The sequence below is a fragment of the Podarcis pityusensis genome (assembly GCF_964106645.2).
Source record: "Podarcis pityusensis genome assembly, chromosome: 15".
Classification (NCBI taxonomy): Eukaryota; Metazoa; Chordata; class Lepidosauria; order Squamata; family Lacertidae; genus Podarcis; species Podarcis pityusensis.
In genome coordinates, this window is record NC_138040.1 from 6,793,783 (window position 1) to 6,819,573 (window position 25,791).

Here is a 25,791-nt window from a genome sequence, read left to right on the forward strand (position 1 = left end):
ATCTCCCCTCCAGCTTTCTTAAGCAAGTAAGCTTATTGATTGCATTTACCGTATTTTTCGCTCTATAACACGCACCTGACAATAACACGCACATCGTTTTTAGAGGAGGAAAACAAGGGGGAAAAATTCTGAATGAAACAGTGGATGTATCATTTTTGTGCCTCATGCTGTGGCCCCAGACATGTGATCTGATGGTGAGTTTGGGGTAGCCCAATGCAAAAATCCTGAGAATCCCTGTGGATCTGTGCTTTGTAACCATGTTTTTGCACCATTGCAGCCCCAGGCAACAGTGGGTGCGTGATTTTTTTGGTGCAGGCTATAGCCATGGACATGCTATGTGATCTGATGGTGAATTTGGGGTGACCCAATGCAAAGATCCTGAGGATCCATGTGGATCCATGCTTTGTAACCACGTTTTTGCACCATTGCAGCCCCAGGCAACAGTGGGTGCGTGATTTTTTTGGTGCAGGCTGTAGCCATGGACATGTAATGTGATCTGATGGTGAATTTGGGGTGACCCAATGCAAAGATCCTGAGGATCCATGTGGATCCGTGCTTTGTAACCACGTTTTAAGTGGGGAGGGAAGGAAAAACACAAAAGGGACAAGGAGCACGAGAGGGGTGTGCGGAGAAGCAGCTGGCTAAGAATGCAGGAGAGGGGTTTAACGGGAGGGAGGAAAGGAAGGCAAAAGTTTCCCCCCACACACCCACCAAAGCCAGCCCTCCCTCTCTCTCTCCCACCTGCATGTTTTCCGGCTGCCTGCGAGTCCCTAAAATGCTTCCCTGGACGCAGTAAAATGCTTCCCTGGACGCAGCAGCACCGGAGCACGGAGAGGAGTTAGAAGGAAGGACGCAATCCTTTCCTTTCCCCTCTGCTTGCCTGGCGGGGAGGGGTTGCCTGGAGGGGAGGGGATTTGCCTGCTCTTTGTTCCGTTTGAGCAAACAGCAACCGAAACAGAAGAGGGTGGGCAGTAAGTACCTGAGGCAGAATGCAGGAAAGCAACAGCTTCCTCTCTCACGGAGCTCCCTTCTCCCTGATGCGCCCGATTGGATTTTTGCCTGATTTTTTGCTCCTGCGCTCGGGAGGGTCGGCTCCAGGGACCACACATTCGCTCAATAACACGCACAGACATTTCCCCTTACTTTTTAGGAGAAGAAATCTGCGTGTTATAGAGAGAAAAGTACGGTATATCTCACCTTTTTCTCCAAGGTTTACATGGCTCACCCCCCTCCTCAGTTAATCCCTACAATGACCCTGTGAGGTAGGCTAAGAGAAGGTGAGTGGCCCAAGGTCACCCAGTGAGCTTCATGACTGAGTGGGGATGTGAACTCTGATCTCCTAGGTCCTAGTCCAGGCACAGGCAAACTCTGCCCTCCAGATGTTTTGGGACTACAACACCCATCACCCCTAGCTAACAGGACTAGGGGTCAGGGATGATGGGAATTGTAATCTCAAAACATCTGGAGGTCTGAGGTTGCCTATTCCTGTCCTAGTCCAATGCTCTAATCAACTACACCACACATAGGCTTCCTAGAGTACTTCTGCTATGGGGCAGCTGTATAAATTAAGTAGGTAAATAAATACGGGGAAAGCCAAATGTCACTTAGAGAAGGATCTGAAATATTTCCCTTGAAGCTTGAATTTATTTTATTCTTGATTGTTTCATTTGATGTTTTAATGTGTTGTAAACCACTTTGAGATATATATAGAGAGAAGTATAGAAATGAAAAGAAAAATAGTAGTAATTTTAATAAGGAATGGGGAAAAATATAACTTATCTTAAATACCATTGTAAACAGTTAAAATCGTTAGTAGGATTGGAATATCACTTGTAGTTTAATGGTGAATTTTGGACACAATGGAGAGGTAAAATATTTGGATTATTATAAAAGATGCAGGAAGAAATGATTAACAATAGGACCCACAAAGTGGAGGAGGAAGTCCAAGAGATTCCTTGGGATCTTGTTTTTATGTTGGATGTTGGGCGTGTGACTGTGAAATTTTAATCTGAAAAACCAAACAAATGAATTTATTATGAAAAAGTATTTTTTATAATATAATGAGGTATAGAAATGAGATGAAAAAGAGTAGGGAAAAAATAAATTTCACTGCCAAAAAATTAAGCTGCTTAGACATTCCGTTGCAGCAACCCTAACCTATGTTCAAGGTGGCATTTAGCAATTAGCTCATATCACCGGAGTTTCTAGCACAGGTTTCTGCTACCAGACGTCAATGTCACTTTTACTGTGGGGAATCTGTTGTAAGCTAGTTTTGAGAGCTGCTTGGAGCAATAAAGTGAGATCTAAAAACAAAACAAATGGATGGGTGGTAGAGCACTCAGTGTTGTTGGCCGATAGATAGCCTTTGTCGTGGTAGGGCGGGAGGCAGAGCCTATGATGGACCTGATTGGTTTTAATTAAAGCTGTTGAGGATGGGGGCTTGTGGAGGGCGGCAGACTGAGCTTAGTGCCCATTCGCCCTAGTCTCCAATCTCCACCGGGAGTATGTGATCTGCATGTAGAGAAATGGGAACTGCAACTCCCATTAGCGCCAGCAGACATGGTCCTTGTCCGGGAATGGTGGGAGTTATAGTTCATCAACATCTGGGCGAGGAGGCAATAGGTTCCCCTCTTTTGATGTAGAAGGACCTGGGCTCAATCCCCGACCTGTCCAGTTGTAGGGATTTCTAGTTTCTGGGAAAGACCTTTCTCTGCTTGAAACCCTGAAAGAGCCGCCGCTGCCGCTGCCAATCTGAGTAGACACTACTGTACTTGATGGTCAAATAATCTGGCATGGTATAAAGCAGCTTCCTATGGTCCTGCTGCTTTCAAGCCATAATTTTGCACTTTTTCTTTTTTTAATTAACCCTGGCACCTTGCAGGATCTGACTGCTAATTACCAACTCTCTCCCTCCCTCCCTCCCCTCTGTTTACAGTTCAAGCTATTTTATTTATAGCTAATCTTCAGCAGGCACTGTTTCAATCACTGCTAGAGCTGGAAGCCTGTACTTCATGCTGTTGGGGAAACAGCTGGGAATCCTAGTTATTTAAACAATATATAAATCATTTAATCTTGTAACAAGTAGGGTTTGTTTTTTCTGGGGGACGGGGAGAGAAATCTGGCACTCTGCAGCAACACTACTTTTGTGGGATGGGAGCAGGAGCATGTCGGGAATTGGAACAGCAAGACATTGGAGGGTGGGGCCTTCTTTTTAATAAGCATAAAATGAATTTCTTGAGAAATCTGTCAATTTTTTTTAATAGGCGCTTGCAGAAAATTGGGAATAGCATCTTAGCTTTTCTTTTAAAAAGTTTTGTTTATTATTATTTACAGTGGTACCTCGGTTCTCTTAACGTAATATCTTATGGAAGACCGTCCGAGTTCTGAAACGTTCGAAAACCAAGGCGCAAAGGACTGGCTGCAAATGCAGTTGAGAAAATTGAAAAAACACGCAGCGGAAGCCATTCGACTTCCGAGGCCCTTTGAAAACGGAAGCATTTACTTCCAGGTTTTTGGCGTTCGGGTTCTGAAACATTCTTCAACAGAGACATTTTGAGAACCGAGGTACCACTGTATTACCCACCCTTCACCCTAAGGTTGCAGGGAGAGTTGCAACATTAAAACACAGTATTAATAACAGCTTTAAACAACTTAAAATCACCAAAATAAAATGGGTCTTATATTATTATTATTATTATTATTATTATTATTATTATTATTATTATTATTTACACCCTGCCCATCTGGCTGGGCTTCCCAGCACCTCGAGTGTCGGAAGCCAGGGTAAAGAGATGCGTCTTCAGCATTCACCAAAAGCTATACTATGAAGCTACCAGATGCATCTCTGTGGGGAGGGAGATTGGGGGTGCCACAGCAATGCCTTCTCCTGCCCTCCCCAAGCATCTGAGGGTGGAGGAACCACCAAGAGGTTACCTTCTGCTCATCTCACACCTGAGAAGGTCTGTAGCGAAGGAGACCGTCTTTCAGATATTATGCATGCCCTGGGAGGGTTTTTGCTCTGAAGAAATATTTTAAATGAAATCTTGGGGCTAGACTACTGCAGTGCGCTTTGCGTGGGGCTGCCCTTGGGCCTGGTTCACGAGCTAGAGCTAGCTTAGCGCTAGAGCGCTGAGGGGCAGGTGATGCCTCTACTGAAACATCTGCTAAACTACCCGCCCTTGTGCAAGTTCTTATATTGATATACAAAGCCCTGAACAACTCAGGCCTTAAGGACTGCCTGACCGCTTCTGTCCCATGAGATCATTCACAGCAACTCTCAAACAATTGCTGAATTAACTGATGGCAGCCGCCGCTAATATTTCTCTAAATCAGTCCTCTCTTCCTTCAAACAGCTGCTGAAAAAGGTTGCATCTTAGCTGCCTACCTCAAACTATATAAAGAGGTGGAGCCAGGTGTAGTTTAGTAGGGAGGGAGTTCCACATGCGAGAGCAGCTGCTGTTGAAAAGACCCTTCCCCAAGCCATGTGCTTCATCCCACATACGAACCACAAAGAGGGTATTACCTGTTGACCTTAAAAAACAGGAAGGTTGATAGGAAAGAAGGCATTCCTGCAAATATTTAGGCCCCTTGCCTTTTAAAGCTTTAAAGCAGGCACCCCGAAACTTGACCCTCCAGGTGTTTTGGGACTACAATTCCCACCATCCCTGACCACTGGACCTGTTAGCTAGGGATGATGGGAGTTGTAGTCCCAAAACATCTGGAGGGCTGAGTTTGGGGATGCCTGCTTTAAAACGTGAAGTGAGAGCACCTTGAATCGAACCTGGAAAGCACAGGAAGTTGTCTTACAATGAGTCAGACCAATGGCCCGTCTAACTTAGCATTGCCTACACTGACTGGCAGCAGCTCTCTGGGGTTTTGGGCAGGAGTCTCTCTGCCGGCCCTGCCTGGAGATTGAAGCTGGGACCTGCATGCTGAGCAGGTGCTTCAGCTACAGCCTTCGCCTGATAACCCGTACCCCCAAAAATGTTTGCAGGAATTTTTCTGGGTTGTCAGGGAGCGGGGGCAAAGGTTGAGCGCACGCTAATTTCTCACAAAAAGTTAGAATAATCATGGCTGCTACACTTTGCCTCTTTAATCGCTGTAGGTTCTATAAATATACTAGAAACTTAAATCTTGTTTTTAAATGGAATATGGGGATTATGGTTCATCCGGAGGGGGAGGGAAGGAGGAACGCCACACACACACGTCCCCCCCGCTTCCTCTGTGAACGGCCATGCTTCAAATGCCAACCTTTCTGCGCTAAATCTGGCGGATAATGGCGGCTGGGAGGACGACGCTGACTCTCCTACAGGCCACTGCCCAACTTTAGGGGATGGTGACGCAACGGAGCAGTGGCGTAACTTCTTTGTTGCCAAAGTTAGAGGCCTTAAAATGTTAAAGCTTATTGTTATTCTGAGTTGATAATCTCTCCCTTGCTTTAATAATTTTTCCTCATGCCTGGATAGCCCGCGAGTTGCACGATAATCACTCACACAGCTTTGTAATCAATGCCCAAAGTAATAGGATTCCGCTGGCCAACGGCAATTAATAAATTTGTGTCTCTCTCCCCCCCCCCCTTTTTTTTAAAACACTAGCAAGTCGGGCCTGAAATACGACTGACTGGCTTTTGCTCATTTGCATATTTATTGCAGTGGAAAAATTCTTGCGGAATGATTGATGTTGAGCCTGCCTCTTGAATTCCAACCAGTGCATTATTATGAAATGAAAAATGCCAGCCATACAGTTGATTAAAGTTGAAGACAGTGGAATCAGTGTTTTTTAAGATTGTGGGAGAATTAAAGGCATATTTTAATAGATGTTGACAAGAAGTGAACTAACAAAAGCAAAGCAAAGGATTTGCTTGAAAAGATTTAATCAAACGTGTTTCTTGGGGGATTAATTGCTGGGGATGACTAGCCTAGCGCCTGGGGTAGGCTGGGGAGGGGGGGCAGGCGGGGAGACGGTGCAGGAACCGGGGGGGGGGCGTCCTAGCTTATGGGTTTGAATGAGAAGTATTGTTCTTGGGCCAACGTATCGAGCGTTGCGTTTGACCTACGGTTTAACTCCGGTCTCAGAGCTGTCTGTGAAAAGAAACGAGAGTAGTCCCTCTTAATCCTAAATGTCCAAACTGGACAGGGAAAAGTGACGTACACTCTTGGTTTCACCGTAATAACTTGTCTTGAGTTGGGGCGGGGGGTTTCAGGAGGAGAGAATATATATTCATGTTGGTCTGTATATTTGTAATAATTCTGTGCCTGCAATATTTTGCAGCTGTGTTCGTGTACACTGAGCAGCTGAGCACATAAGCATGGATGGGGGAAGCCGTTGGTGCCCTCTAGACTACAACTCCCATCATCCCTGACCACCGGCCATGCTGGCTGGGGCTGATGGGAGCCTGGAGTCGAACGACATCCAGGCCCTTCCCTTTGCTAAGGTGTTGAATTATCACCAACCCAGCAGTGGCTGAAGGAAACTTCTGGCCATTGGTCCATCTAGCTCTGTGTTGTCTGCACTGACTGGCAGCAGCTCTGCAGGGTTTCAGACACACTCAGCCCCACCTGGAGATGGCAGGGATTGAACCTGGGACCTTTTGGGTGCAAAACAGGTCGTGCTCTGCCATCTTCACCAAAAAATAGATTCAAGTCCTCATGGCTCTGAATGAAGAAGGGTTGGATTAAGTAGGCACATAGGAAGCTGCCTTATATTGAGTTAGGCCATTGGTCCATCCAGGCCAGTATCCCGATTGGCCATGGCTATTGAGGATTTCAGACCGTTGACATACCCAGCCCTGCTTGGAGATGCCAGGGGTTAAGAGCCTGCTTTGTCAGGCTAAAGGCCCATCTGGTCCAGCATTTAACTTGAGCAAAATCGCTGTTGTCAGGGTGGGTTAGGGTTGCATGCGGAGGGTTGCTTCTTGAGGGCTGCCGTGTGTGTGAATGCATGCAGTATATTTTGTATATCAGGCATAGGCAAACACTGGCCCTCCAGATGTTTTGGGACTACAATTCCCATCATCTCTGTCCACTGGTCCTGATAGTTATGGATGCATTGCTTAGGAATTAAGGGAAGCAAAAAGTCAGTGAAGTTTTGAGATCTGTGGTTCAAATCATCACTGTTTGGAATGCTTCCGTCAGCCATCTTTGTTCAGAATGGCTTCTAGCTATATCTAAACATAGATGAAAGCCTGCTATTTGATCTCAGGAACCATCATGCACAATCTGGTTATGATATTTTAAGAGTGTCCAAATTCATAGCACACAAACAACTTTCCAAAATATATAGCAGTTAACAGTAAAATTATTAATTATAGGTCAGAAAGTTAAAAACAAGTTGGCCTCACCCTCTTTGAAATATAAAGGTAAAGGTACCCCTGCCCGTACGGGCCAGTCTTGCCAGACTCTAGGGTTGTGCGCTCATCTCACTCTAGAGGCCGGGAGCCAGCGCTGTCCGCAGACACTTCGGGGTCACGTGGCCAGCGTGACAAGCTGCATCTGGCGAGCCAGCGCAGCACACGGAACGCCGTTTACCTTCCCGCTGGTAAGCGGTCCCTATTTATCTACTTGCACCCGGGGGTGCTTTCGAACTGCTAGGTTGGCAGGCGCTGGGACCGAACGACGGGAGCGCACCCCGCCGTGGGGATTTGAACCGCCGACCATGTGATCGGCAAGTCCTAGGCGCTGAGGTTTTACCCACAGCGCCACCCGCGTCCCTGCCTTTGAAATATAGTCAGCAGTTAAACAATATGCGTTATAAAATAAAACTACAGATTAAAAATTATAGTTATATTCAGCTATGTCTTTCTCAGGGTTGACCCGCTGAAATGAACCAAGGTAAGTCATGTCAATTTAACTTCATTGGGTCTACTCTGAGTAGTACTCTTGTTGACCACTACCTATAGATTGTATCCAATCTTAGTCAAGCTCAGAGTAGACCCACTGAAATTAATGCACTTGTCTATCATAGGTCCATTAACTCCAATGGGTCAGCACTGAGTAGAACTTAGTTTAATACATCCCTGTGCATCTAGGTATAGTCATGACCATACATTTCAATGGGTCTCTTCTGAGTTGTACAAACATTGGACACAGTCCCACAGCAAGTAAGTGACCAAATAGAGACTTCAAAGCTATTTAACTGTGTTATTGTTATTATTCTTAGTAAGCTAAACTGGGGCTAAATGATTCGACCCCCCCCCCTTTTGTCAGTTGCTTATAGCACGGTCTTGTGCTTGCTTACTCAACAGTTAAGTCAGAAAGTTTTACATGGGAGCATTTTCCCAGTCACAACGTAAGCCTCACCAGGGACAGAGCCACTCATTTAAAACACACCCAACACACATTTAAAGCCCACAATTACTCTTCAAAGAATCATGGGAGCCAGGGATACAATTCCCATCACCCTTAATGAACCACAATTGCCAGGATTCCGGGGGGGGGGGGGGGCTAAATATGCTTTAAATGTAGGGTACCTGCTCCAGAGGTAAGCCCTCTTCAATAGGACTTATTCCCAGGTAAGCAGAATTAAAGTTATGCCCTCGTTTACTTCTTTTGTGGGGTGTGTGAAGGGATGCTTGCTTTATTCATTTTCTTACAGGGAAACCCCACCTTGCAGGGTGCACGGGACACACACAGTTATTTATTTCAGTTTTGCTTAAAAAAAATTAATTTATCCAAGCGAACAGTTTGTATGGGATGGTGAATTTCTCCTCAACTTGTATTTCTTTTGCACCTCTGTTCCCTCTCTCTCTCTCTCTCTCTCTCTCTCTCTCTCTCTCTTTCTCTTTCTCTCTGAGCCTTTTCAGGCAGTGTCTCTCAGACCCAAATATAATAACCTCTGTTGCCGTCTCTTTTGCATATGTTGAGTGTCAGCTGCAGCGGATGTGACCCCCTTTCCACCACCCCCCTCCCCGGGCGGCCGCCGCTCCTCTCCTCTCTCCCCGCCGTCATATATCTTGCGGCGCTCCTCGCCATTCAGGAATAAACATGTGTAATGTGCTTGATGGTGAAATAATTCCCCACCTTATCTTCGCTTTGTTCTCTTGCCTGCCTGCCACTTGTCACACAGGGTGATACGATGGCTCCTTTTGTGCTTCCTCCCTCGCCACCGCGTAAGCCCCCATTTGCTGTAAATGGGTTTGGGGGCCCACCCCCATTTTTTAACAAGATGGCAAGCTGAAGGTGGGGGGTGGCTGGGTGGGTGAGAAAAGAGGAGCTTTCCTCCCACTCCCCAGTCCAAAAATACGGGCTTACAAGCAGCCTTGTGGATTTTAAGCAGGGGTCAGCAAACTTTTTCAGCAGGGGGCCAGTCCACTGTCCCTCAGACCTTGTGGGGGGCCGGACTATACTTTGAAAAAAAATAATGAATTCCTATGCCCCACAAATAATCCAGAGATGCATTTTAAATAAAAGCACACATTCTGCTCATGTAAAAACACCAGGCAGGCCCCACAAATAACCCAGAGATTAAAATAAAAGGACACATCCTACTCATGTAAAAACAGGCTGATTCCCGGACCATCCGCGGGCCGGATTTAGAAGGTGATTGGGCCAGATCTGGCCCCCGGGCCTTAGTTGGCCTACCCATGATTTTAAGCATTAAGAAAAACCAAACAGCCAGCCTATTTCCACCCCTGCACACAAATATTTATGTAATGTTAGGGGATATGTGTCCCTACTTGACCCTTAAGGCAGGCACGGGGAGCCCTTTTCCCCCCAAGGTGTGCATTCCGTCATGGCAATGTTCTGAGGGCCACATCAGTCATCAAGACTCTGTGATTGGCAGGTGTGACCTTGTTGGTGTCAACCACCACTGTGTATTGCATGGTTGGCGCTGACCCGCAGCAGGGCCTTCGTGGTGGTGGTTCCACCTGCTTGTAGAATGCCCTCCCTCGCGACACGCATCTCTCTCATTATTGACTTTTCAGTGGAATTCAAAAGGCATTCTGGTTCACCCAGCCTTAGGATGGCTGAGAGATCCATGTTTCCGGCAACCCTGAAATCATCGGTTACGAGACTTCGTTCATCCATTTAAGCAGCTTTTATAGGGTTTCTAGTGATCTAGTTTTAGTTATGCTTTTGCTGCCCTGGACTCCTTTGGAAAGAAGACCAATGGGATATAAAATAATGTTAATGGCCAGACACACAACAGTCTCCATCTAGCCAAGCAAGAGGTAGTTTATCTCGGTTCAAGGGTGCTTTTCCCAGCCAGGTAAAATCACCAGAGGAGAGTTTGAAGCCAGGCCAGTGAGGGATGCGACCTTAGCAGGATCCCCAGGGCCGAATTGAGGAGACTTCAGGGCCACATTGGTTCCACCCTCCAAAGCCTGAGGTTCCTCAACCCTGAATTAAGGCAGGTTGAGAGGAGTGGTACCTTAGTGGCCAATTGCCCCCTTTGCATGCAGAGGGCTCCAAGCTAAGCCCCCGGCGTCTCTGGCTTAAAAGGCTCCTGCAGGAGGTGATAGGATACACCTGCCTTTCCCTGAAGCCCTGGACAGCTGCTGCTGGTCAGAATAGCCAGTATTGGACTAGATCAGTGTTTCCCAAGGTTGGGTCTCCAGCTGTTGTTGGACTACGGTTCCCATCATCTCTGATCACTGGTCCTGCTAGCTAGGTATGATGGGAGTTGCAGTCGAAAAAAACAGCTGGAGACCCAAGATTGGGAAACCCTGGACTAGATGGGCAGGTAGTCTGAGCTGGTTTAAGGCAGCTTCCTACATTCCCACTCCCTCCCCCTAAGAGCAGTGGTGGGGAACCGGTGGCCCTCACAGGTGTAGTCAAACTCCAGTTCCCATCATCCTCCAGTGGCCAGGAATGATGGGAGTTGTAGTTCAGCAGAAGGTGAAGGTCCTTCAGTTCCGCACCCCTTTCCTAGGACTCTTTCTCACCTTCCCTTTGTTGGGAGTTCAACAGAAGGGATCATTTCGTTTGCAACTTAAGAGTTAATTCTGTTCTCCCAAGGTGGGTGGGAGGGGCAGAGGTGTTGCTTAGCAACTAGCCAGAGTGACATGATCTTTGTGGAGGTAACACATGCTCTGCTTGGGTGTCTAGTTGAGGCAGGTTTAGTTGCACCTAACTCTTCTCTCAAAAAGGCAGGCCCCTGAAAGGCAAAATCTCTCTGTTTATTTCTTCTCGAACGGTGCGCTATTCTTGTTTGGTTTTGCTCCGTGAAGCATTAACCGGGATTTCTTTCCCCTCTGGGCTCCCTCTGCGTTATTCAAGCGACTTTGCTAGCACCCTTTGCATGTCTTAATTCTTCACCGCATTCACCGTTCTGGATTCTGCAGAAAACTCTTTGCGGCCAGAGTGCAAAGATGTGCAAATTTATTCCCATTGTTTGTTCATTCGTTTTCTTCCCGGACGAAGAACTTAAAAGTGCAATGGCAAATAGCATGGTCTTCCTGCTGCCATCGGAGAAGTCACATGGGGGGGTGTGGACGTGTCAGAACTGCTGCCCCACCTGCTGCCTGCAAGGTCCTCGATTATTCTCTCTCTCCACCCCCAGCCCCCCAAATCTCCTGTCTTTGAAGCTTTTCTGGTAGTGACTCTTTGGGAAACATTAAATGCCATTTCCATTTTGTTCTGCAGATCACAAAGCCCTCAAGGCTTTGCTGAGGACCCTGGTGGATCTCCAGGACGAGCTTTTGCACCAGTACTCGGGCACGAGACATCTGGTAGATGGAGAGCAAGGGAAAGAGGACAGGTAAATGCAAAAACAATGGCAGTTCGGTCGACCTCAGGGATGAGGCTGGGGAAGCTTATCCCTCTGGCTGGAGAGGGGAAAAGGCCTATAGCTTAGTGGGTAGAGAATCTGCCGGTCTCGGGTTCAGTCCCTGGCCTCTCCAGTTAGGGCTGGGAAAGACCCCTGTCTTAAACCTCGGGAGTTGCTGCCGGCCAGTGTAGACAGTACTGAGGTAGATGGACCAGTGGCCTGCCTTGTTATAGACCAGCTTCCTTTGTTCCCAAGTTCCATATCAGTCGGAGGGCAAAAAGTGGGTGAAGCGATTGGTTCTGGAACTGACAGCTGTACAATAAGCTACGCTCCACCCCTGGAAAAGTTAAAGAGGTTTTTATTATGTGTTTTGTGTTCTCATTTTGTATGTTTATGTTGTGAACGGCCTTGTGATCTTCAGATGACCCCGACTGCATGCAAATTTTATAAATAAAATGATAATAATTAGGTTTTTTGCATTCTGCCCCACCCTGCCCCTATGCGTCTCTGCACCCAGGCATGCAAGAGGCATTATGATCTCAGTTCAAGAGCACATTCCAAAAGCTGTAACTTTTCCTCCTTTATGGGAGTAGGTGTTGAAGGAGGGGGGAAAGGAGATTTGCCAAGTAAGTCCCAGGGGGAGAACCCAGCAGTTAGGGACTCACCCAGAACTGTCATAAAGGAAGATGAGGTTTGGGGGGGCTCTGAGAGCACTCGTCAGTTGGCTGCTCTCATCTGGGGAAGACTTCGGAACAAGGGTGCTGTGTTGCTACCGAACCATTAACAGGTTGGGACCAGTTTCCTTGCAGGATTGCTTTACCCCATATGTGCCGGTTCAGCTCCTTGGGTCTGCAGAACTGGCACGGCTATGGGTCCCACAGAGTAATCATTCCACACTGGTGAGAATTCAACTTTTTGCTGTGGCAGCACGAACACTCCCTGCCTGTTGACATTAGGCAAGCATCTTTGCTGTTTCTGGCGCCTGCTTAAAACATTTCTGTTTAGGAAAGCCCATCCAGATGTGTAGATGTCATATGTGTTTTATCCCTCTTAAGCCAATGTTGCTTTTCATCACCTTCTGGATATGTTTAAATACTTGTTTTTTAACCTGTTTTTAAAAAGATAATTTCAATGTTTTATATTTGTTGTAAGCCACTTAGAGGTCGTCCCCCATCCCCATCCCCTTCAAATCATATAGTGGTATTTTGCTAAATAAATAAATGTGTTGAGTTAGGAGTTACACATTCTTGATCTTGCTTTATTTATTTTTTTAGCAACGAGGAGATCCCAAGCGGCGATGACAACGATGACCAAGCTGAGACGGGAGACAAGGAGAAGAAGAGGCCACGCAAGCGGAAGCTGGGAATGGACGATTACCCAGAGTTCGCGGCCAAGCGGTTTGCCGACTTCCGGTCCTATCGGAACAGCACGCTGCAAAAGTGGCATGATAGGACCAAGCTGGCTTCTGGGAAGCTGGGGAAGGCAAGAGGCGCTCCTCTCTTTTGGGGGGTGGGTGCAGGTCATCAGTCATGTGTGACTGGTGGCTTCCTTGCAGTGCTAAGATCCCATTGTCAGGGAAAGCCACACCTTGTGCAGATCCCCACTTTGAAAACCTAAAAGGGAAAGAAAAAGCTACATAAACAGGAGCGTGCGTGTAAAAATGCATTGTGAACTGCCCTGAGTTCTGTAGGTGAAAGGCGGTATACAAGTTCAATGCATTGTTACATACGTACATACATACATACATACATAATAGCACCTGCATCAAGAAATTGAAAATAGTAATAGTAAGAAGAAGAAGAAGAGTTTGGATTTGATATCCTGCTATATCACTACCCTAAGGAGTCTCAAAGCGGCTAACAATCTCCTTTCCCCTCCTCCCCCACAACAAACACTCTGTGAGGTGAGTGAGGCTGAGAGACTTCAGAGAAGTGTGACTGGCCCAAGGTCACCCAGCAGCTGCATGTGGAGGAGCAGGGAATCGAACCCGGTTCACCAGATTACGAGTCCGCTGTTCTTACCCTGCCCATCTGGCCGGGCCTCCCCAACCACTCTGGGTGACTCCCAACGGAATATAAAAAGCACGATAAAACATCAAACAATAAAAACTTCCCTAAACAGGGCTGCCTTCAGATGTCTTCTAAAAGTCAGATAGTTCTTTATTTCCTTGACATCTGATGGGAGGGCGTTCCGCAGGGTGGGCGCCACTACCAAGAAGGCCCTCTGCCTGGTTCCCTGTAACCTCACTTCTTGCAGGGAGGGAACCACCAGAAGACCCTCCTTGGAGCTGGACCTTAGTGTCCGGGCTGAACGATGGAGGTGGAGACGCTCCTTCAGATGCCTCTGGGAAAATCCTTGGCTGACAATTTAGGAAGGAGGGTTAACTAATTGGAGGGAACTGAAAATGCTCTCTGGTCCAGCCATCTTTTGGAGAAGGACAGCTGAAATCACAAGTTAAAGACTCACTCACATAGGAAATACTTTCCAGCTTATCCACTAGCACAGAAAGATTGGGGCAGGGGAATGGAAGATGGTTTTCCCTGCATTTGTCTGACCTTGGTTAATGTCCCTCCAGGGTTTTGGTGCCTTTGAGCGTTCCATCCTGACCCAGATCGATCACATCTTGATGGACCGAGAGAGGTTGCTCCGGCGGACGAGGACCAAGCGGTCAGCCTACAGGGTGCTGGGGAAGCTGCAGCCAGCCCCTGAGCCGTTGCCAGTGACTTTGCAAGGACAGGCGGTAAGTTGGAGATTTGGGTGGGTGCTCGGGGAGGGGGCAGTGAGGAAGGAAACAGTTTGGCTGCTGCAGTTTGAGAGCAAGGCACCTTTCTTGTTTTGAGAAGATCGCTGGAAGAAGGCAGGCCGAGAAGGAATTTTGTAACGCAGTGGAGTGAAAAGATTGTTAAGGTTTGCAAGCAAAGCTAGCAAAAGGTCTTTGACTTGCCATAGGCTATATTCCCTGAGCAACTTTGGGTTCCTCTTTTGGATGGAGAACAAATTTAATAAATGAGTAAGCTGCGGTTTGGGGATTTTAAGCACCAAAGTGACGATGGGTATTTCCACAGTTTCTTAGATTTCTGTTGGGGACCCTGTCATAGCTTGCCACTGGGGAACCCCCACTGGGAAATTGGTGAGGCAATGGCTCCACAGAGTAGGGGAGAGAGAACAGGCTTGGGGGCACTAGGTCCTGGTCCCCTGAACCAGATATGGGGATCCTGTGGCCCTCCAGATTTTGATGAGAAGACTCCCAACTCCCATCAGCCCCAGCCGGTGTGACCAGCGGTTGGAGATGATGGGAGTTGTAGTCCAGCAACACCTGGAGGGACCGCAGGTTCCTAAACCCACATCATTAAGCCTCTTTGAGTTTATTTTATAAAGCCAAGTTGGGGTATGTCGTCGTGGCTTCTCAGCAGCTCTGTGGTCACAGGGCCCACTGAGAAAGCAGCCTCTTGAGCCCAGATTCAAGCCCAGAGAGTCTTCATGATTTTTCTCTTGCCTTACTAGGAGGCCCTTCCGCCAACAACATCCAACGCGCACCTCAAAGACCTGGACGAGGAGATCTTTGATGATGACGACTTCTACCATCAGGTGGGGGCCTTGTGGCAGGGGGCGGAAACTTTTAAGCCGAGCAGAAAAAGTTGCAAGCACCTTCCCCTGTGTGTCTTTGCCCATATGTGCTCCGCTTTTCATGCTTGTAAATGAACAGCTATCTCGGGCCCACCACCCCCTGGGAGATAGCACCGTTCCTTTTTCCACGGGGAGCTCCTTTGTAAAAGGAATTGTGGGGGGGACTTTTGTAGTTGCATTCCATCATGTGCAGCCTTTGGTGGAGCACATACTCATGGCAAAAGTGGGTGTGCCCAGACACACTGCTCTCCCTTGAGGCAAGCAAGCGGCGTTATCGCTAGAGTAGGGCAGAAAAAGGGACGCGGCTGGCGCTGTGGGTTAAACCACAGAGCCTAGGACTTGCCAATCAGAAGGTTGGCGGTTCGAATCCCCGCAATGGGGTGAGATCCCGTTGCTCAGTCCCTGCTCCTGCCCACCTAGCAGTTCGAAAGCACGTCAAAGTGCAAGTAGATAAATAGGTACCGCTCTGGCGGGAAGGTAAATGGCGTTTCCGTGCGCTGCTCTGGTTCTCCAGAAGCGGCTTAGTCATGCTGGCCATATGACCCAGAAGCTGTACCGTGGCTCCTTCGGCCAATAAAGCGAGATGAGTGCTGCAACCCCAGAGTCGGCCATGACTGGACCTAATGGTCAGGGGTCCCTTTACCTATACCTTTAGGGCGAAGAAAGCGGGGCCAGTGAGTAGCGTGGCCTGGGCAAAGTTTTTGTGCTTGAGTATCCCCACCCCTGCTTTACATGCTATAAATGACACACACACACCGCAGCCCCAGCAACGAAGTTCTCAATTTCACAGCTTGTAGCCATATAGGATAATACCAACAGTCCTTTTTTTCTTTTTTCTTTGAAAGGCATCTCCTTAAGGCCTAATAATAATAATAATAATAATAATGGTGATAATGAACCAGGCTTTTTCAGGGGTAGCTTTGTTGGATATTGTTCCCGTTGGCTTTACAGATGGACTTAATCTGTTCTTACTGTTGTAAATTTGTATTTTTGTGTCTTTTTTTGGTACACTGCCAGGATGGTTTTCAAATGGTGGGTGCTTTATAAATCCTTTAAATAAATCATGTAGCATATGAGAGAGCATACACAGAGAGAGCATACATATGAGAGAGCATACATCATGTAGCATACACAGAGAGAGGAAGGAGTAAAAGAAAGAGAGAGATAAACATAGTAGGATGGAGACAGAGAAGGGCAGGCAGAATTCTCTTTCTGTAATAGGGCTTTTCAGCTATGCAAGTACTACGGGGGATTTAGGGGCCCTCTGGAACAGCACTGGGGTGAGACAAGAAATTGGGAGTATTTGGCAGGGGTACTTTGCCCCCTCCTCAGTTAATCAGGGTGCCAGGGTTAATCTAAATTAAAACGAATAGAGGTCTTGGAAGGGAATGGGAGCGCCTGACTTTCAGGCAAATGGAGCTGCCAGGCTCTGCTTTGTGTGTGGTTGGCCATTTCCCGAAGTGCGAGGAGAGGGCAGTGGGCGCGGAGAAAGGAGCCATGAATGGTGGGTGTGCAAACGATGAGTGTGCAAATGGTGGGTGACTCTATACAAAAGGAGGGAGGAACTGCCTTTGGGGATGACTTACATATCACACATTCGTCGCTTAGACTTGCTGCTGTTAGGCTGCACCTGCTTGAACAGAGAGCAAGAGGGAGAGGCGGGGGGGGAAGAGGAGGACGTTTTCCAGGTGCTGCCAACATCTGGCAACTCAGCAGGGGCTGGTCCTGACTCCTGGCTACCCTACTGTCTCTAAATACGGTCCTTGGGAAGCATGGGGGCTTCAATCACTTCCCTGGATTTGGCAGCGGGCTGCGACAGCTTATCCGTGCCTCGTACATCACGCTCAAGACATCTGCTCAGCTGAGAAATACACCTTCGTTTTTCTTTTCTTCTTCTTCTTCTTCTTCTTCTTCTTCTTCTTCTTCTTCTTCTGCTTCTGCTTCTTCTTCTGCTTCTTTTTGCTTCACAACCCCCCCCCCCCGCCAGCTTCTCTCCCTCCCTTCCAACCCTCAATATGCTTCCTGGGGGAGATGATCTGTTAAAAGATTACCACTTCATTGTGTCCCAAGTAATTGTGGGAATGCTAGGCCACCTTGACAGGCTCCGTGTAGCCGTACCTCTTCCACTGACCTGGCTCATTTTCCTCCTGTTCAGTAGGATTTGGCAAAGAAATTGGACCTGGAGACTTTTTCAACGACAAGCCTGAGAGGCGAGTCGGGGAGCGGATGCGTCTGTGTTCTGCCAGCCTCCCACTTAAAAGTGGCTTCATAAAGGACCTTCCTTTTTTATTTGTTAGGGGTGTGAGCCAGAGCTGGGAAGCTGCTTCTGGGGAATGAGGGGTTGGAGGGGAAGAAAATAATAATAATAATAATAATAATAATAATAATAATAATAAAATTTTATTTTTACCCCGCCCTCCCCAGCCAAGACTGGGCTCAGGGCGGCTAACACCAAATATAAAAACAATTGATTGAAATACAACTTAAAAAACAAGATTAAAACACAACATTAAAACATTAAAATGCAGCCTCATTTCAGTGGAAACTCAAATCAAAAACTTTTTTGGGGATGAAAACGTCTTCACCGAGGCTACCTATTCAGACTGGTCCTACATGGGCCAGAAAAAAGCCAGGGAAGTCCCCAAATAGGAGTTCCATCGCAGAAGGAGAAAGGAAAAAAGAAAGAGGGGGAGGGAATCAAGTTGATTCCAAGCCAATGGCCAGGTGGAACAACTCTGTCTTATAGGCCCTGCGGAAAGAAATCAGATCCTGCAGGGCCCTGGTCTCATGAGACAGAGCATTCCACCAGGCCGGAGCCAGTGTTGACAAGGCCCTGGCTCTGGTTGCGGCTAATCTGACTTCCTTAGGGCCCGGGACCTCTAGGGTGTTGCTATTTATGGACCTTAAGGTCCTTCGTGGGGCATATCGGGAGAGGCGGTCCCCTAGGTACGAGTTCCTAGGTCGATCAAAGTTGACCCAAGACTAGGTGCTGAATGCCTGGGCCTGCTACTCCCCACGTGATCCTATATGGACTAGATGAGCATCATCAGAGCCCCTTCTCTGCATGCTTCCTCTTCTGAATGGAGGGGTGGAGAGACAAAAAAGGGGCTTTTTTCAGTTGTGGCTCTCTGATTGCAGAGTGCCCTCATCAGGGAAGCACCCCTGGAGCCATCACGGTCAGATTTTAGGCTCACAAGGAAATGAAGAGAGCCCATTTGGATCAGGCCAGTGGCCCATCTAGTCCAGCATCCTGTCCTCACAGTAGCCAACCAGATGTCCAAATGAGAAGTTCCAAAGCAGGACCTGAGTGCAACAACATCACTCTCCCCGCTTGCGATTCCCATAAATTGGTACCTACAAGTATCCTGCCTCCATCTGCGAAGGAAGAGCACAGCTGTCGTGGCTGGTAGCCATTGATAGTCCTCTCCTCCACAATTTTGCCTATAATCATATTTTAAAGCCATTCAACTTGCTGGTCGTCATTGCCTCTTGTGGCAGCGAGTTCCGTAGTTCAACTGTGCGCTGAAGGGGCTTTCTCCTTTCTGTCCTGAATCTTCCAGCATTCAGTTTCATTCGATGTCCACGAGTTCTAATGTTAGGAGAGAGGGTGAACATTATTTTATTTCTCCACTTTCCTTCGTGGCAGTGTGCTCCTGAGTCCCAGGCATCACAAGCAGGGAGAATGCTCTTGTGCTTGTGCTCACCTGGGGCATCTGGTTGGCCGCTGTGAGAACAGGATTGCAGAACTAGACGGCCTCTTCTTAGTTTCCTTAATTTCTGCATCTTTTAACTACTTAAGCACTTCCAGCTCTGATTTTGCAGGCACGTGTCGTGTACAAAATGGACTTTACACTGAAAAGGATATATCAAGAACTCTGGCCAAAAGTTTCAATATAAGGAATAATTCCTACTCAAGAGTTGAAATGAAAAACGTGTGTATTCTGCTAAGAATAACAGTTTGAAGCTAGTAGTAGATTTAAACACAACGTATAAGTATGATAGTTTTAAAGTAATGGTAAGTTTGGATACAACGTTTAAGTGCAGAAATAATGTCGTTTCAAATATACAATGATATAGTACAAAGGTACATGAAATACCAGTGCACAACAATTGTTTTATACAAGTCTCAATAGCAGTCAAAACGAGTCCACATTATATAAAATTAGAATAAAGAATAAAGAATGAAGGATCAAATGGGGCCACAGAGCGCACAGAGAAACGCAAGAAAACTTGGATGCAATTATCTAAGACGCATGTCGAAATAGAAACATAAAAGAACTAAATGATACAGACTTCCAACAGATTTATAGTCGTCAAAAAACCGAGTTGAAGAAGGCGTGTACTCCGAAACAGGGCCCTGTCCTGGTTACCACCACTGAACCGTACATCTGAATCACACTCCGGATACTCCTTTTTGGCCCCATTTGATCCTTCATTCTTTATTCTTTATTCTAATTTTATATAATGTGGACTCGTTTTGACTGCTATTGAGACTTGTATAAAACAATTGTTGTGCACTGGTATTTCATGTACCTTTGTACTATATCATTGTATATTTGAAACGACATTATTTCTGCACTTAAACGTTGTATCCAAACTTACCATTACTTTAAAACTATCATACTTATACGTTGTGTTTAAATCTACTACTAGCTTCAAACTGTTATTCTTAGCAGAATACACACGTTTTTCATTTCAACTCTTGAGTAGGAATTATCCTTATATTGAAACTTTTGGCCAGAGTTCTTGATATATCCTTTTCAGTGTAGTTTCAACAAGAACTCCAATTTCTTTAACGATTACTATGGCAAAATGGACTTTAAACAAAGCAACTTCAGTGTTTTTGTGGTGTGTGTGTGTGTGTGTGTACACACACACACACACACACACACACACGAGATTTCTGATAATGCCATGTAATTACAAAATCTGGCAAACTATTACAAGTCAATAATGGTGAAAAATGGAGAGAGGAAGTGGGGTTTTTTTCTTCCCCTCCTTCCATCCTGACAAGTTGGTTTACCTTAATTAAACTGGTGAGCGATTAATATGGACAGTTGATCTTGTGGCTCTCATTAGATGCATTTAGAGGGTGCCCCCCCCCCCGGAAATAGGAGCTGCCTGCAACCATTCCATAGGTTAATGGCAATACAATAATCTTATCATAGGCATGTGTCTCTGGAATGGCTGAGTAGGTGGTTAATAGCACGTTTTTAAAGCTTGGTTTGGGGGCTCCTCTTAATGGGTTACTAAGAAGAGGACACGTCTTCTTTTCTGTTGCTTTTCACAGTTACACAGTTTTCCACAGCGGCATTCTTTATATTTAATTTTTTTGCGGGTCGTTGCTGAGCTGGTGGTAGATGTAATTAATGCCTAACCTTCAGCAGCTGTGGATCGGTGTTGGTATATTCATGGTGAAGCTGTCATTTAGAAGCTAAGAAGAGCCGTGCTGGATCCGGCCATTGGATCCTGTTCTCCCAGTGGCCAGTGAGATGCCTGTGGGAAACTCAAACGCTGGGCTTGAGTACAGCAGCCCTCTTCCCTCCTGCAGTTTCCAGCAACTGGTATTCAGAAGCATATTGCCTCTGGCCATTGTGGATAGTAATGGGAAGCACAAAAGCCAGACCTGAGCCCAGCAGCACCCTGTCTGCCTGCAGTTCTCAGCTCCTTGTCAGCTACTGTGGAGGTAGAACACAGGCGTGCTGTCGAGTAATGGTTAGTAATGCTAATGTGTAACCTAAAGCAGAACTGATCGCTTTCTGTGACTCTCCACAGGTGGATTTAGACATGCACTTGCGAGGTCTAATTCTCAGTGTTGGTTTTTGCCCGTAACCAGCTTTAGAGGGGCACTTTTGCCTTTCTGAGTATGCATTGTTGGCTGCTGATAGCTTGTTGTCCAAAAACAGCAGGGTACTTTCCCAGTGTGTAGCCAACACACTGCGATCCTCATTGGAGGCCCTTCTTTGTGTGCCGCCTCCGCGAGAAGTTGGCAACACGAGCGGGCCTTTTCTGTGGTGGCTCCCTGCTTGCAGAATACTCTCCCCAGGAAGCCCCGCCTGGTGCCTTTGTTACATATCTTTAGGTGCCAGGTAGAAAAAGAAACATTCCTCATCTCCCAGACCTTTGGCTAATTAAATCTATGGCCTTTTAAACTGTGGTAGGGGGGCATTGGACAGTGTTATAGAAGCGACCAACATGAATTTGACCAAACTGCGAGAAGACAGGAGTGCCTGGCGTGCTCTGGCCCATGGGGTCACGAAGAGTCGGACACAATCAACTAAACAACAGACAAAAGGGGGGTATTTTTTTTGCTTATTATGGTATGCATTTTTGTGTGGTTTTTTTAATACGTAACCCACCCTGTGATCCATGGATGAAGGGCGATATAGAAATGTAAACAACAACTGCAATAATGAACTCTGTATAAGAACATTGGAAGAGTTATGCTGGATCAGGACAAAGGCCCATCTAGTCTAGCATCCTTTCATCACAATCAGATACCCGTGGGAAGTCTGCAAGACGGCTCTGGGTGCAAGAGCAGTCTCCCCACTTGTTTCCACCAGCAGCTGGCATCCAGTAGCAAAACCGCCTTCCAACAGCAGAGGCAGAACAAAATAATCTTGGCTAGTATCCCTGGGCCTTGATCCTCCCTGAATTTGCCTAACCAACCGTGTTGGGGGCGGCTGCCATTGCATCTTGTAAATGGACGAAGAGAAAGAGGGAGATGGAGGATGAATGAGAACATTAGAAAAAACCAAGGGCCTATCTGATCAGCCCAAATTACCAAACGAAGTGCCTTTGGAAAGCCCCCCCCCCCAAGTTCCCCCAGCTACTCTGTACTCAGAGACATGCTTTCTCTGAACTTGGAGGTTATGCATAGCTAGGAAGGGCAGGTTTCAGTTCTGTGCCATTTCATATATGCTCAATCATTGGACCCTTCCCTCTTTTTTTTGATCTTAAAAAAACAAAATGAAAAATTGCACCCACCTGACTTGCCACTAAAATAGGTATTTTTGTGCACCATCTACCCTGACTGTGCATGCTTTCCAGTGCACATTAGACACGTTTTCGTGTACGTTTTTAAAAGCACATCACAGACATGCACATATCGGCATGCTTTCCGGGGCATTTGCCCCCTGTGTGCAATTCCCTGCATTGCAAAAGTGTGAGACGTGTGTAGTAACTCGCCCGTGGTGCAAAGGGAACGTTGGCATCGCTTGAACTCTGTTTTCTTTAGGCCCCTGGCTCTGCCCGCTACTGGGACCGTGGCCCTTGGAAGCTTGCCCAGAAGGGAATGTGGTCCCTGGGCTGAGAAAGACTTCCTGCCGCTGACCTTGGCAAGTTTCAGCCTTCTGAGGCAGGCTATAAGGGGGCAATATTAGGAGATTTGCATCAGTGGAAGTCGTTTGGTGCCAGTTTGATTGAGAGAACTCGCCAGCCACAGTTTTATCCCAGTTCCTCAACCACCACCATTTCCTTTCCCTCTGCCTCAATCTTCACACATCGGGGGCTTAGTGCTGATAGTGTGATTTACTTGCGTTTCCTACTTAATAATTAGACACTGGGAGACTCCATCTGTCACTCCTAATGGAATACGTGGGGGTCTGACTAGAGTTTTTCTGTTTTGACTAATAAATTCTAACTGGGATTGCTGAGCCTAATGAAATATTACAACTTCAGGAACGGAGAGTGGTGTTCTTTTTCTTTCTCATTCCTCCCCCCACCTTCCCTTCTGCTTCTTCTTCTTTATTAAAGGCCTTGTGCTGGAATTAAAAAAAAAACCGAGAGATTTTGCTGTTTCCTCCAGTAAATTGGTTTATCATTTATCCTCTTACTCTGAACCCTTGGCTCTGCTCTGGAACCTGGTGCAGTCTCTGTGTGTGTTTGTGTTGGCTGCAAGGCCATAGGACAAAATAGCAGAAAAACTAATCAAATCTTTTTTAAAAAAAACCCCCAATAATAATAGTAGAGGCACCCATGCAGAGCCAACCAGACTTTTTCCATTGGGTAGTGTCCCTCCCTTGCCTATGTCTTAAGTTTCCTTAAAACATAAATAAATCCATTGTTAACATGACTTCAGTGGGTTGGAGAAGGGATAGCTCAGTCGGTAGAGCATGAGACTCTTAAATCATGGGTCATGGGTTCGAATCCCATGTTGGGCAAAAAGATTCCTGCATTGCAGAGGGGTTGAACTAGATGACCCTTGTGGTCCCTTCAAGCTCTACAATTCTGTGATTCTCAGGTTGCTTTTAAAATCTCTCTCTCAGTCTCTCTCTCTCTCTCTCTCTCTCTCTCTCTCTCTCACACACACACACACACACACTTATTTATTGCAGTTATATCCCACCATTTTCTGTCCCAAGTTGCTGAAGGTGGCATCTCATTTAATCCCCACAGCAACCCAGTGAGGTAGATTAGGCTGAGAGGGAGAGAGACATTGACTGCCCCAAGGTCACCTAGCGAACTTCATGGCTGAGTGGGGATTTGAACCCTGAATTCCCAGGTCCTGCTCCAACACTAAACCCTACAGCACACTGTACACACACACACAAACACAGAAACTAGCTAGGTCAGAGATGGGGGACCCCTCTCCTGATTGCTCTGCAATATGGACGGGGAACTCCAGGCACTGGTCTCAGGGCCTCTTTCTCCAAAGTGTGCCAGGAGCACCTGATACAAAGAGTGCGGTGGATGCTCAAAGCAGAAGCCCAGGGCACCAGTGTTTGCGCCAGCTCCGGAAAAGAGACCTATTGTTTCACCGGTGGAAGTGTGGTGTTTGTGTAGGACTGCAGACTTAAGTTTATCTAACTTGGGCGGCTTTCTAACCCCCAACCCCCATGCAGAATTTGCCCCCTATTCTTCCTGTAAAGGTAAAGGGGCCCCTGACCATTAGGTCCAGTCGTGGCCGACTCTGGGGTTGTGGCGCTCATCTCGCTTTATTGGCTGAGGGAGCTGGCGTACAGCTTTCGGGTCATGTGGCCAGCATGACTAAGCCGCTTCTGGCAAACCAGAGCAGTGCACGGAAACGCCGTTTCCCTTCCCGCCAGAGCGGTACCTATTTATCTACTTCACTTTGAAGTGCTTTCAAACTCCTAGGTTGGCAGGAGCAGGGACCGAGCAACGGGAGCTCACTCCATCGCGAGGATTCGAACCGCCGACCTTCTGATCGGCAAGTCCTAGGCTCTGTGGTTTAACCCACAGCGCCACCCATGCCCCTACCTGGCGCCCACCCTACCCCACCCACAGCGCCCACCCATTTCTTCCCCTACCTGGTCCCAAAGGCAGTTGTCTACACAGCCCCCTGTGCTCACGTGACAGATCCACCAAGCGAACTTGCCCAGAAGGAACAATTGGCCGCGAATGCAAATACTCTTTTGCTGCAGAGTATCCAAGCTTTCTTTCCCCCCTTTCCCTTTCCAAAAATAAGATTGGCCATACCAGCCGGCGCTGGTAGGAGAGGAAGCGAGGCATCTAATAAGTATTGCCTTCATTTTGCTCCTCTCCAGACTCTTTGCTCCCGTGATATTGACTGGGCAAAGGGAGCAGCCCATTTTCTCCCCGAGCCCCAGAGGGCAACTGTTTACAGAGTGGTGCCGCCGTTAACACTGGTTTTAACGTGTCGCCCGTCTGCGTAAGGCTGGATTTGGATCTTGTACTTAGCTGCCAGGAGTGACTGTGATGAAGTGGGAGAGATAAACTGATAGATTGTGTGCCAGGAAGATGTTGGGGAATCAATCAGATAAACAGGGCAAAGAGAGAGGGAGCTTGCTGGGTTTATTCTCTCTGCTCCCTCCCCTGCGGGAACAAAGCAGCGGCCTCTCTGCCCCTTAACGGCTCCGGATGTAATTGCTGCAGTAATAAGAATTTAAAGGGTGTGTGTGTAAGCAAATGGAAAAAGCATCGCAGGGGGCTTTTTAATTGCCTTTATGTTTTTTAATAGAAGAGTTGTTGAGGAGGGAAGGAAAGATATACAGTTTTAAATAAATATATATACACGCATCCTTTAGGTGTCTGTTAAGGGCAGCAGGCTAGGCTGCGTGAAACCTTTCTGGGATCTGTGTGTGTGTGTGTGTGTGTGTGTGTGTTTGTAAGCCACCTGGGGGGGGGGGGTTGCACCCGGGACCTTCTGCATGCAAAACTGCAAGCGAGTTGCATTATCAAAGGGAGGATTTGAACCCTCCTTAAAATATGGGGGCCATAGCTCAGTGAGTAGAGCATCTGCTTTGCATGAAGGAGGTCTCAGGTTCAATTCTCGCCGTTCCCAGGTGGGGCTGGGAATGTCTCACGCCTGGAAGCCCTGGAGAACTGCTGCCAGTCCTTGTAGATCAGGGGTCAGCAAACTTTTTCAGCAGGGGGCCGGTCCACCGTCCCTCAGACCTTGTGGGGGGCCGGACGATACTTTGAAAATAAATAAATAAATAAACAACGAATTTCTATGCCCCACAAATAACCCAGAGA

At 47.2% G+C, this 25,791-nt stretch overlaps 1 protein-coding gene across 1 annotated transcript in view; it reads left to right on the forward strand.

The window, feature by feature from the left end:
* AATF (apoptosis antagonizing transcription factor) overlaps positions 1-25,791 on the forward strand; it is a 63,171-nt gene that overhangs the window by 15,407 nt on the left and 21,973 nt on the right. The window contains exons 5-8 of the mRNA XM_080982989.1: positions 11,583-11,697; positions 12,981-13,188; positions 14,282-14,446; positions 15,211-15,294. Of these exons, the coding sequence (XP_080839115.1) occupies positions 11,583-11,697; positions 12,981-13,188; positions 14,282-14,446; positions 15,211-15,294 (572 nt within the window). The remainder of the gene's footprint in view (positions 1-11,582; positions 11,698-12,980; positions 13,189-14,281; positions 14,447-15,210; positions 15,295-25,791) is intronic.